The sequence below is a fragment of the Sturnira hondurensis genome, unplaced genomic scaffold (genome assembly GCF_014824575.4).
Source record: "Sturnira hondurensis isolate 20B ecotype Veracruz unplaced genomic scaffold, ASM1482457v3 Scaffold0008782, whole genome shotgun sequence".
Taxonomy (NCBI): Eukaryota; Metazoa; Chordata; class Mammalia; order Chiroptera; family Phyllostomidae; genus Sturnira; species Sturnira hondurensis.
The window spans coordinates 1,625,021-1,637,318 of NW_028081413.1; the positions used below are offsets into that span (position 1 = coordinate 1,625,021).

At 41.6% G+C, this 12,298-nt stretch overlaps 1 protein-coding gene across 1 annotated transcript in view; it reads left to right on the forward strand.

Moving 5' to 3' along the window:
* Positions 1-4,017: 4,017 nt before the first annotated feature.
* The window catches only part of GPR176 (G protein-coupled receptor 176), a 95,130-nt gene continuing 86,849 nt past the window's right edge, over positions 4,018-12,298 (forward strand). The window contains exon 1 of the mRNA XM_037056098.1: positions 4,018-5,079. Within this exon, the coding sequence (XP_036911993.1) occupies positions 4,908-5,079 (172 nt within the window). The 5' untranslated portion in view covers positions 4,018-4,907. The remainder of the gene's footprint in view (positions 5,080-12,298) is intronic.

Below are 12,298 nucleotides of genomic sequence, written 5' to 3' on the forward strand. Positions count from 1 at the left end.
TCTACACATTGAGATAATTTGGACTAGAGGAAGGTCTGTATTAGTAACTTTTAAACAAATAATTGCTCTGATGATAATTTAACATACCAAAACCATAAAACCCTAAAGTAAACATATTTAGCTTAATAATGTAAAGGCTAAATTTTGGACTTCTAAAGCTTCAAACAAAATTTCCCAAAAGTCATTCTATCCTTTCCTTATTGCAAATTAATTTTTTTTTAATACAAGGCTTGTTAGGATCTATTTTATTTAAATCTACAAAGAGAATTCTTTAAGATGTTGAAAGGTGATCCTTTTCCCCCTTTGATATTTAAGTTGTAACAAATACAAATTATTATATTACCTTTTATTGATTTCCTACAATATGCCAGAACTGTTAGAGGTTTTCATTAATCTGGTATTTTATTGTCCTTAAAACAGCCTTGCAAAATAGTCATTGTAATCCCTATTTGTTGGAGGAGGAAACTGAGCTGAGACAGGTCAGGTAACTGCCCAGGGTAACAAATGGAAATGGTATATGGTGGTCATTCAAACCCGTGTCCAACCGACACCAACAATCTGGCTGTTCCCTTTCCCCTGCTCTACTAGGCTTATCTGGATGGGGTTGGTGGGTTTGTCTATGTAAAAAGACAGTCTGGGATTCCAGAAAAAAAGAAATGGTTATCACCTATACTAAGCTTAAGTACTCTCCAAAAGAATTGTTTAAATGACTTAAACTTATCAGAGACCAACATATTTTCGCACATGACAAAACCCAGTAGCTCAATTCAAAGATCCCCACAGGCTCTATTGTCAGCTACCATTTTTATCTTACAAGGACCTAGGACATCCTTACTGCCATTACCAACACAGAGCTTTTTTAGAGGTCCTGACTCAACAGATTCCATTCTTCCGAAATACATCTGCACTCTCTTAAATATACAGGCCCGTTTTCGCAACTGTACCTGCCAGGATAGTCTGTTTTGGGTTGTTAAATGAGCAGCTCCAAATATCTCGGTTGTTTAGTACAATGAAAGTTTATTTTTTGCTCAGACAAAATTTGTTGTGGGTCAGGGTGGCTGTCCTGGGCCTCTGCCCATTCCCCTGCCCCCCTCACCATCACCCCCACACAGTATAGTAGCTGAAAACATAGGCTGCTTTGGTATTTCAGCTCTCCTAGTTCAACACAGGACACCCTCCATAACTGCAATGGCAGGGCGGCAGAGAGACTCGAGAACTGCAGCTTTTAAAGACAACCCTAACTCTTTAAAAAGACTGCAGTTGGAAGACCTTCAGAGAGGCAGGTACAGACTGAATAGGACCTCCCTGGGAGTCCACAAGCCCCAAGAGCCCCACTCCCTTTTTTCGCTCCCACTTTGCCTGGGGAGCCTATTACCGTGTTTATTATTTCTATAGGGAAATGGATTCTGAGTGCTAAACAACAAACTTAAAAACTTTGTGGTGTTTTAAGTTGGGAATGCCTTCTTATACTGTTCATTACGGGAGAGGAATGTTACTTATGTTACTATCTAAGAGCCAGAGGTTGCTTATATTTTTACCCCATTTCCCATTATCTGCTTTTACTGTAGCTCCAGAAAGTTAGGCTAAAAATTAGCCAGCACATAAACAGGATGGCTGGTGGTCCCAGTCGCCTGCCATCAGCTACAGCAGTGTGCCACACTGCTGCCTGGTATTACTGTTGGCCGGCTCATATCCACAGAGCTGCTGTATATGACAAGTAATTGAAGTGAACTGTAATTCATTTTTGTCGTGTTTTAACTCTTCAGGTTTACTTCCAAAAGAAATATACCTTTCAAAGGATTTCTTTTGACAAAGGAAAGTATTATGGCAGATTATATTTTCCTTAAACGACTACAACAATCTCTCTCATTCCACATGCTCTTATGAGATTATCATAAAAGTCAGCACAGCTACTGCCTTGCTCTCTTAGGAGTCTCTCTTGGAACACTCACTTTTGGATCATAGCTGCCTGGCAGTGAAAAAATAAGCAGCTACTTGAACAGGCCACATACAGGTATTCCAGTCGACAGTCCCAGCTAAGTTCCCAACAACAGCCAGCATCAATTGCCAGACATGTGACAAGTTTTCAGATTGCAGACCATGGCCTCAACTCTGAGCTGCCTCAGCTGATGTCATGCGGCACAAAGCTAAGCTGTCCCACTGAGCCTTGCCCAAAATGCACATTTGTGAACAAAATAAAGGATTGCTGCTTTTGAGGCCACTGAGTTTGTGATGACCTGATAAGTATAAATAACACTACTGTAGACACTTCACATATATTTAAACTCATGTCCAATCTCTTAGGTCCATCTTAAATTCTTTTGTAGCCAGTGCAAAATTCATGAAGGACACAGACAAAGGAACTATGTTCTTAGTACCATATTTTCACCAAGCAATTCTTCTGCAAGTCCGAGAATCATGGTGACCTCAGCTGATCAGGTTTATTTCTTGATTCAGCTAACTCTATACACCCTAACACCAATAGAGGCTGTAGAGCGCAGGTGGCAAACACAAGTTCCCCAGCTGAATCTGGCCCAGCACCTTGTTTTATCCAGGCTGGCACCTTATTTCTACCTGGCAGCAGCACCGAGCTCCTTGCCCCTAGTTAAGGAGTAGTTACATTTACGCAGTCCTAAAGTTACATTCAGCCCTTTGCAGGCAACTCTGAGGCTGATGTGGCCCCCCGTGAAAATGAGTTTGATACCCCTGTTGTAGAGAATTTACTAGTATCTTTTCAGAATAAGAATGAGGGGTTTCTTGATTTATTAAAATCTTTACATCTGTAAAATTGACTCCTACACCCTTATTCCAATCCTTCCTGGAAATTTTGAACGGGGTTGGCAGATGAAGGTGGGTAAGGGTTATTTTTACAACTGTTACCTGGACAATTCACACATTCTTCCCTCAGCCTTCCTAAAGGAGTGTGCTGGATGTTGGTGAATTGTTATCCTTTTTGTTTTGTAGTGATTACAGTGTAAGGGGTTTCATCTCAGAAAATGTTTGGACTCTCAACAAATTTTAACTTAAAAATACAATTAATCAGTAGTTTCTCCCTCTTCTTTGGCCTCCAAAATGTTTAAAAATAACTGCTTACATGGAGGATTATTATGTGTAGTTATTGTGAGACTCCAAAGATGTACAGGGCACGGACTTTTGATCTTTCAAGAGGAGTTACAAGCGTTACCAGTGAAAGTGAGGTAGCCATATTGTAGCAGGATCAGCCTTGAGGCAACCAAGAAAAAACCCTGTAATTTTAATCAATTCTTACAAGTTATCGTCTTGGAACCTAGTCCTATTAGTCAACATGTCAAAGCACTCAACCACGTCCTTTTGCTTATTAAAAAGAAACCGGTTTCCATAGAGTCAAAACAAAATAATCTCTAATCTTTTCCTGTCTCATTTTTCCTTTTCCCCAGACCCTTTCTCTAGATTCCACACACGCCTTTTCGCATTCAGCTTCTCTTACTCCACTGTTTCTTCTTGCTTAGGTGGTTATCCTTTTTTTTTTACATTAGCATGCAGGAAGTTGCTCCCTCCCAACTCTTCATTCTTGGAATTCATCAGCCCTGGGTTATATCGTGCACCTTTTAGAAATAAAATTCGATAAAAAAGCTAAGGAACGCGTGCACTGGATCCCCAAATTTCATCCTTCTTAAATGCACTGGCTACACCCGAGGCCCGTGGAGCCGGGAGACTGTGCTCCCAGCCCAAGTGACAGCGACGAGTAATTAACTGTAAGCCTCAGGCAGCCTCTGCAGACGAGGTAAGAAGCAGTAACAACAGTAACAAAGGAAGCGAAGCCTAGAAGGCGCCGCCAGCTTGGCCATCGCGGCGAGACGAAACCAGACGAGAATCCTGCGCGCCTCCCACACTCCGAGCCAAGAAACTCACGCTTAGGAGGGCCAAAATGGCGCCATCCTCGCGGGCGCCTCGCGTGGGGGCGGGGCCAGACACCCCACGTGACCTCCCCCCGCGGGCTGCGCGCCCCCTCCCTTCTGCCCCAGGCGCGCTCCGAGAGTCCCGCGGCCGCGCAGATCGTGACCTGCCCCTTTAGGGGCGTCCTTCCTTGTGCTGCCGTGGCTGCGAGGCTCTTTCCCAGCAACCGGGGGCCGGAGCAGGGTCAGGAAAGGGGGCGATAGGCAGTGCAGAAGCATAGGGGCTGTGGGACGCGTCCCTGCAGCTGGCGCCGAGAAAGGGAGGTTGGAGAAGACCGTGCTAGCATCCTGGGGAACGGCCAGGTGCTGAGGGCGAGGCTGTTAGGGCAGATTCGCGGCATTCCTCCCAGGCCGTGGGCGCCGTCGGGGACTGGGGGCCTCCCTCGGGGCTTCGACCACTTGGCTTGGGCTTTCACAGGTGTATCATCGCCATCGAGCCTCGAAGGCCGTATAATTGAAAAACGGCTTCAGCCAAATTCTCCCTTTCCTCTGAGAGAGGGGCTGAACCCGTGAGCCTAGAGGACTCTAGAGGGATGTCCCAGCCCTCGGGGGCTGGAGGGATGGAAGAAGCAGAGGTTGAAAGGGGCGGCGAGAGCAGAGAGCTCCCTCCTTGACCATCAAATGCATCCTTTAGTGTTTCCACCTCCGTTTAGTGGGCTTGGCAGTGCTGACCACCTGGGAGGAGGGTCGGGCGACACTCGGCCGGCTCTGACCGGGCCACTTCATGTGGGTGTTGACAGGGACCCAGGAGGGAACGGGCGTGGGGCGCAGCCTCGCCCAACTCCTTCCCCGCCTCCAAAGCGCTGGGGCTGGTGATGTGGCGTCGTGAGGGGATCCGAGGCTGCCCCGGGTTCTCCAGGACTCCACTAGGTACTAGTGCCTCTCGCTGCGCCCGGGGCAGGAGAGGCTGGCGCGGAGCTCGAGGCGGGCGGGCGCGGGGGCAAATAGCAGAGCCGGAGTCCCAGCTTAGCCATGGGGCATAACGGCAGCTGGATCTTCAGAAACGCCAGCGACCCGCACAACGCGTCGGGCACCGAGGCGGCAGGCGCCAACCGCAGCGCACTCGGGGAGTTCGTCGAGGCGCAGCTGTACCGCCAGTTCACCACAACTGTGCAGGTCGTCATCTTCATAGGCTCGCTGCTCGGTAAGCCGTCTGCATGGGCGCCTTCTAGGGGATTTGCCTCCGGGGCACAGCCGCCCATCTGTTGTTCCCTGTATGGCAAAGTGCAGATAGTTGAAGGACTCCTTAAGAATGCCGGGGTAACTCCGGGAAAGTGAAGCAGGGACGGTCGACTCCAGCCCCCTCTCCGGAAGCAGAGGAGTTCGGCTGGGCTTTCTCCTAGCCTGAGGAACATTCTTGGCCAAGGCCGAGGTCACCCTCCCCAGGTCGCCCTTGCGGAACACTTCGGGATGGACATAGGGTTGTGCCCATCATTTCCTACATCTCGCCGTCCCAGGGCAGAGCGCTGGCCCGCGCTCTTGTTTACAGATAGCGAGGAACAAAGCTTCTGTTTTGTTGCTGATGACGGATGTTTTCCTCTCCCGTCTATTCCCTATATGTAAAATCATTTTGAAAGAGCCTTATTTTGCACGTTTTATGGCTGTCTTTTTCAGAGCATCGACCTGCTGGTAAACAACCCTGTGGAGTTAAACTCTTGCGTTGAGACGTTTTTAAACACCAAAACAAAAATCTCGTCTGTTTCTCTACCTATGCTTTGTTTGAAGTACAGAATAAAGACAGGATTTTTAAAAAACCACAAAACATCACACACAACAGTTTTAGGTATAGTTGTTTGGAAGAAGAGATCACTGAATTGAAATAAGCCACTAGTAAAAAACGTTTGTCCACTAGTGTGAGAATTACCAGTAGTTCTGGTAGCTACTCTTTAAGTGATAAATGGTACAATCAGTATTCATTTCTGTTGAGCTTTGTTGAACGTGTTGCATATTTCTTGTAAATATGTGGCTTTGCTTTAATGTAAATTCTCTGATGTGGCATTTATAACGATGTACAAAGATTGTGATTATGTGTGATTTTATGACCTACAGCAGTCAGTATTAAAGTTTCAATGTAGGAGTAAATTACTTTTTTGTAGACTCCTATGAATTTCAGTGGAAACCAAGATAACTGATATCAGAAGATAGTGGAAGAATTCTAAGTGTTTGGAATTTCTCTATTGTTATCATCCTGACTCAGTCAATCATAATATTTATCTTCCGATTTCTGTCATGATGGTATTTTTAGGAGTAGATATCTATGTGGCTGTGTCTAGGTACTGAGTGTGTGTGTGTGTAAATGTGTTTTTATGAGTGGAATATTAAATATACACTGACAAAGCAAAAGCTTGTTTTTGAAGTACTTTCAATATTCATTGAACAAACATCTGAGGGAATACTGATTACTTACTAGGTACCAGACCCAATGCACTGTAGGTTATTAAGAGTTAAATTCTAGTATTGTCCCATTAACTTAATGAATGTAAATGTACATTATTGGGAGAATAGTGGAAGTGCCTACATTTTTATTTCTGCATTTTTTCTTATATATGTATATATGGTTTGTTTTGTTTTATTTTCCCACGGGTAGCTTCAACCCTGAAGATGGTGTTGGGAGAAATTTTCCTACAGTCTGACTAATAGAAGGCAGAGCATGTATGTAAAGGGCAGACAGAGATTTATTTATTTATTTATTTCCTTGAGAGAGAGAGATGGAGAGAAGAGGCACTGATCTTTGTTGTTTCACTTATTCACTCATTCATTGGTTGCTTCTAGTATGTGCCCTGATCAGAGATAGAATCTGCAACCTTGGTGGATCTGCCCAGCACTCCAACCAACTGAGCTACCAGGCAGGGTAAATGGGACACATTTAACGAATGTCCTGCTTCCCATGTAATACTTCTGTTTTTGTAACTTGTGTTGGATTCAGGACTTCCTATTTAAATCTGCCCCTATTTCAACTCTTTTCCCACAAAGCACTTTAATTGACATGCAAAAACTGCTTCTGTGAATGTCTCCAAACAGGAGACTGATTTTCCCTTTGATCTCCTTATATTTGAATTGGTTGAAGGGGGTATATTTTCCCCTTCATATTACTTGGGCTCTCCTAAGGGAGAATTCTATTTGATCCTTTTTAGTTTCAGAAAAAGTGAAATGGTTAAATATGACATAAATATGGTTAAATTTCTAGAAATCAAAAGTCAGAGAGAGCTTGTGCAAAAGTGAAAGACACTTCAGTTTCTGTAAAAGTTTAGCTAAATAACATTGTCCTGTGTACTTGTTACTTAGTGCTATTCTTGATTCACTGTTCTCTGAGGACTTGACTCATACAAACACATCCATGTAATCGAACCTTCCTAGTGATAACAGTTGAGGCTCAGAGCCTAAGTTCCAGAGTCATGTGCAGTCTGTTGCAAGGCCATTAAACTTGGAAAGCATAGTTTTATGAAGCGCTCCCCCCAATAGGAAAAAAAAAGCAGAGATTAGGAATAAAAAGATTTATCATGGAAGACTCTGTATGGCTGAAAAGTAAATGGAGGATGGAATAGTGTCTAGAATAGCATTTGACTCTAATCCACATTTTTCCCCTGTCCCAAAACATAAATGAATAAATCTTTGTTTTCTCTTTTTCCTTTAAATACATTCAGATATACTTCCTTTATTCTCTGGAATTTTTTGTTGGAATTTCCAGAGGCCCTGTATTGTTTGAAAATAGTTCTGTGGGGGAGGGGGAAATTTTTTGGGCTGGTATAATTGAATTGTTGTGAGATTAATAGGAGTAAATAACCAAATTTATTATGTATGTATATACAGGAGTTTTGTAAGAATATGGGACCCCAGGACAGATTGGGTAATTGGGGATTATGTGCCATCTTGAACTCAAGAGAAAGTGGGTAGTGGTTTGGACCTCAAAGGGAGGCAGGCGGTTTGCAGGTAGATGAGTAACAAAATTTGGTGAGCAAGTTCTTCCTGGCCCACCCAGAAACAATGGGACTCTGGGGGGATTCTCAGAAACAGTGCTAGGTTATCCCCTATCTGCCACACTGAACTCATTCATATATTCATTCATTCATTCACTCATGGAACAGGTTTTTAAAATCTGAATTCCGTTAGGCAGACAAAGGGGAGAGCCAAAGGTTCTTCTGAGTTTTTTTTTCTTTAAAAACAACTACCTTAAAATATTCAATATCCCCAAAAGGTATATTTTAGTGTGGCAAACTGTTTCTCTTCAATTCCTTTGTACTATTGATGCCTTACAGCTCTTTTCTTTGAAAACCATTATAGTGCCCAGTATTAGGAAAAATCCTCAACAACTTGGAATAACTATAATATTCCAATTGTAGAAAACATTAATTGCTGTGTATTTTAGAACTAAAGAATTGTATACAATATTGTTTAAATAATATTTCTCCTCAGTACCCTGAGCCCTAGGCAACCACTCATTACTTTCTGTCTCAATGGATTTGTCTGTCCTGGATATTTCATATGTTACAGAGTCATATAATATGTGGTTCTTTGTAATTGGCTTCTTTCACTCAAAATAGTGTTTTCAGGGTTCATCCATGTTATAGCATATACTTCATTTGGGTTGAAATGTAGCATATACTTATTGGCTATTAAGCATAATGCTACTATGAACATTTGTGTTATTTTTATGTGGACATAATGTTTTCAGTTCTCTTGGATATATGGCAAGAGTGATATTTCTGGGTCATATGGTAACTTGATAAGTTATCCTTTTCAGGAATTGCCAGATTGCCTTCCAAAGTGGCTACATTAGCCCTGGCTTGTGTAGCTCAGTGGATTGAGCACGGGCCTGCGAACCAAAGGATAGAGGTTCGATTCCCAGTCAGGGCACATGCCTGGGTTGCAGGCCAGTTCCCAGCAGGGGCTGCACGAGGGGCAACCATACATTGATATTTCTCTCCCTCTCTCCTTCCCTTCCCCTCTAAAGATAAATAAATAAAATCTTTAAAATATATATGTATATATTAAAATATATACATATTTTTAAAATCTTTAAAATATATATGTATATTTTAAAGTGGTTGCATTTTTTACTTTCTTACCAGCAGTTCATGAGTGTTCTAGTTTCTCAACATCCTTGTTAACATTTATTATTGCTTTTTTTATTACAGCCATCCTAGTGGGTGTTACATGGTGTCTTATTGTGAATTTGGTTTACATTTTCCTAATTACTAATGATGTTGAACATCTTTTCATGCCCTCATTGGCCATTTGTATATCTTCTTTGGGAAAATATCTGTTTAGAAACTTTACCCATTTTTAATTTGGGTTATTTGCCCCTTTGTCACTGAGTTTAAACTTCCTTATATGTTCTGGATACTAGATCCTTATTAGGTATATGATTTGTAAATATTTTCTTTTATTCTGTAGGTTTTCCTCTCCAGTGTATTAATACTTCGAAGAAACCCAAAATACTAATTCTAAAGAATATATGCACCCCTGTGTTTATTACAGTGTTATTTACAATTGCCAAGATTTAGAAGCCGCCCAGGTGTTCATCAGTAGATGAGTGGATAAAACAGGGAGGGTACATTTACACAACGGAATAGTAATTGGCTATAAAAAAGAAGAAAAGTTTTACCATTTTAACGGTATGGATAGACCTGGAGAACATTATGCTAAGTGAAATAAGCCAGTTAGTGAAAGACAAATACCATATGATTTCACTCATCTGTGGAATCTAATGAACAAATTGATCTAAGAAGTAAAATAGAGACAGACTCAGAGAGAGCAGGCTGACAGCTCTGGTGGGGGGTTTAGGAGTTGGCGGGATCGAGCAGAAAAGAGAACTCATGGACACAGACAGCAGTGTGGGGACTGCAGGGCGGGAGTAGCGGTGGAAGAGAGTACAGGGGGATAAATGGTAATGGGAAAAATACAATAAAATAAAAATTTTAAAAAAGATTGATAATCAGGTAATTGCTTTTTTCTCTGTTTCTTGGATTCTTCCACATAAACTAGCAGCCCTTTTCATGTGTGTTAATATGCCTTGTTTTTGTTAGGGCTCAGTCATGTGTACCTGCTGGGATACAAATAAATGAACAGGCTGCATTGTAAATATGCTACATTAAATTGTTCCTGACAGGAACTGATGTCATGTAAAATAACTAACTCTAGAATTATTCAAAATAACTGTAGCTTTCCAGATGTTCCAATAGCAATGAGCCCATTGGAGCAGGAAGACTTTAAAGTTTGGTCGTTGTGTTGTTGTTGTTGTTTTTTTACCTGGTTCTGTTGTGTTCTGGACTTTAGTCTGTGGTCTGTGCTGCTGAAATAAAGAAATCTTTTGCCTTTAGGATTAGAAATATAACCTTTTCAAGGATCCCCTCCCAAATCAGAGCAGCATTTACATGGTGTTAAGATATTTTTTATATGTTGACAGTTAAGGTATATAAGTAGGATATTTTTGATGCTAGTAAACAAAGCAACTAATTAATTTGCTGTTTAGAATTTTTGTTTTTAGTTAGTTTTTTGTTGTCCCAAAGTCTCAGCTCCAAATATCTATAGTTCTGCAAGAAATATACACTCACTTTACTGGGTGGGATTTTATAGAATGGGAGGAAATTTGTCTCAAAACGGGAACAAATGGACAATGGCTTTATTTTTCTTGGTGACATCCAAGTCTCTGAAAGTATTTCTTCTGTAGAGTTTGCCAAAGAATTTCTCTACTTGTCATTTGCAGAATAAGACATTTAAATTGAGTAGTGACTGGAAACTGTTGTAAAAACATTTTTATTGTCAAGAAACTTCCACATTGGCTGGGTGGGAAATTGTTATTAGTCATGTTTATCACATTATTAAAATTGTTCTTAGAGTTTTGGGCTAGACTAAGGTATGAATGACTCTAACCATTTAGAAGTAAGAATGTACTCTAGATAAACATAGAAAGGAAAAAAAATTATCTTCAGAAAATCAACTCCATTTTCAGAGTTCTTACTTTCTTGTCTTTATTACCTCTCTACAGATACTACTTATTTTCTTGTCCTTTTGCATGGCCAATGGCCTTATTTTTGATTGCTTAACTTATCTTCTGTCTTCCAAATGTAATAGTATCTATATTCCATTCCCTCATGGTGGCCTGCTAATTAATAAACCAGTTTAGATATAGATGTTAACAGATGTTAGTATGTTAATATATTGATCTTTAAAGATGCTTTAAGACAAATTTCATTATCTTAAGCAAAAAAAGAGTGACTGAGTTGAGTATTTCATATATTGACAGGTGATGGGGGCAAATGGGTGGAATGAATCCTTGTGGGGTGGATCTTTAGGGACCTCTAGTCACATCATGCAGACAAACCTTTATTACATATGAAATGTTTAGAAAAACTGAGGGCATAGGCATGCAGTGGCACGTAAAGGAGCAGGCAGTTATCAGTTGTCTTGTTAATTATAACAAGAAGAGTTTGCACAACATCAATGTAACCTGGCAAGTAGACTGGAATGCACAAGTGTGAACAATGATGACTTCATAGTATTAGTCAGTGGGGGGTGGTAGCTGTCATTGAGTGAGCGTGTGCACTGTATGGTCGGCTGTCGCATTCAAAATGAGTGAGTAGAGCAACAGATCTGCATCAAATTTTACATTTAGCTTAAACATTCTTCCACAGAAACTATTTGGATGATTCAGAAGGCCTTCAGGGACAATGCAATGAGTGTAGCCAAATAAAAGTGTGGCACAGACACTCCAAAGATGGTCAAGAATCTGTTGAAAGAGATCCACGTTCTGGAAGGCATTTCGCTTGTCCTGTAACAAGCGGAACGCCTGAGAATGTTGAAGGTGTATGGGCTACAATCAACAAAGACTAGGGACTGACAGTGCGAGCACTAGTAGCTGATCTGGGGATTCCCAAAACTACTGTGTCCCAGATTTTGACTCAGGATCTTGGCATGAAATGTGTCATGACAAAATTCGTTCCATGGCTTCTGCTACTAGGGCAGAAGGGGCATTGTGCTGCAGTTGCTAGTGACTTGATTCACACCGCTACTAATGAACTAGATTTCATCAAGAAGGTCATAACCAGTTATGGATAGTGGATCTATGGCTATGGGCTATGATCCAGAAACAAAGGCCGTGTCATCCCAGTGGAAGTTGCCTGATTTTCCACGTCCAAAGAAGGCACAGCAAAGTCACGGCAAGATCAAGACCATGTTAACTATGTTTTTTTATTGTCTTACGTCCATCACAGTTACGCTCCTCCAAGCCAAATGATTAATGAGGAGTACTATCTCACTGTTCTTTATTGGTTGAGAGATGCAATATGATGAAAATGGCCACAGCTATGGGCAACTGGTGATTGGCAGCTTCATCACAGTCATGCATCACGTCTTGTGCAGAG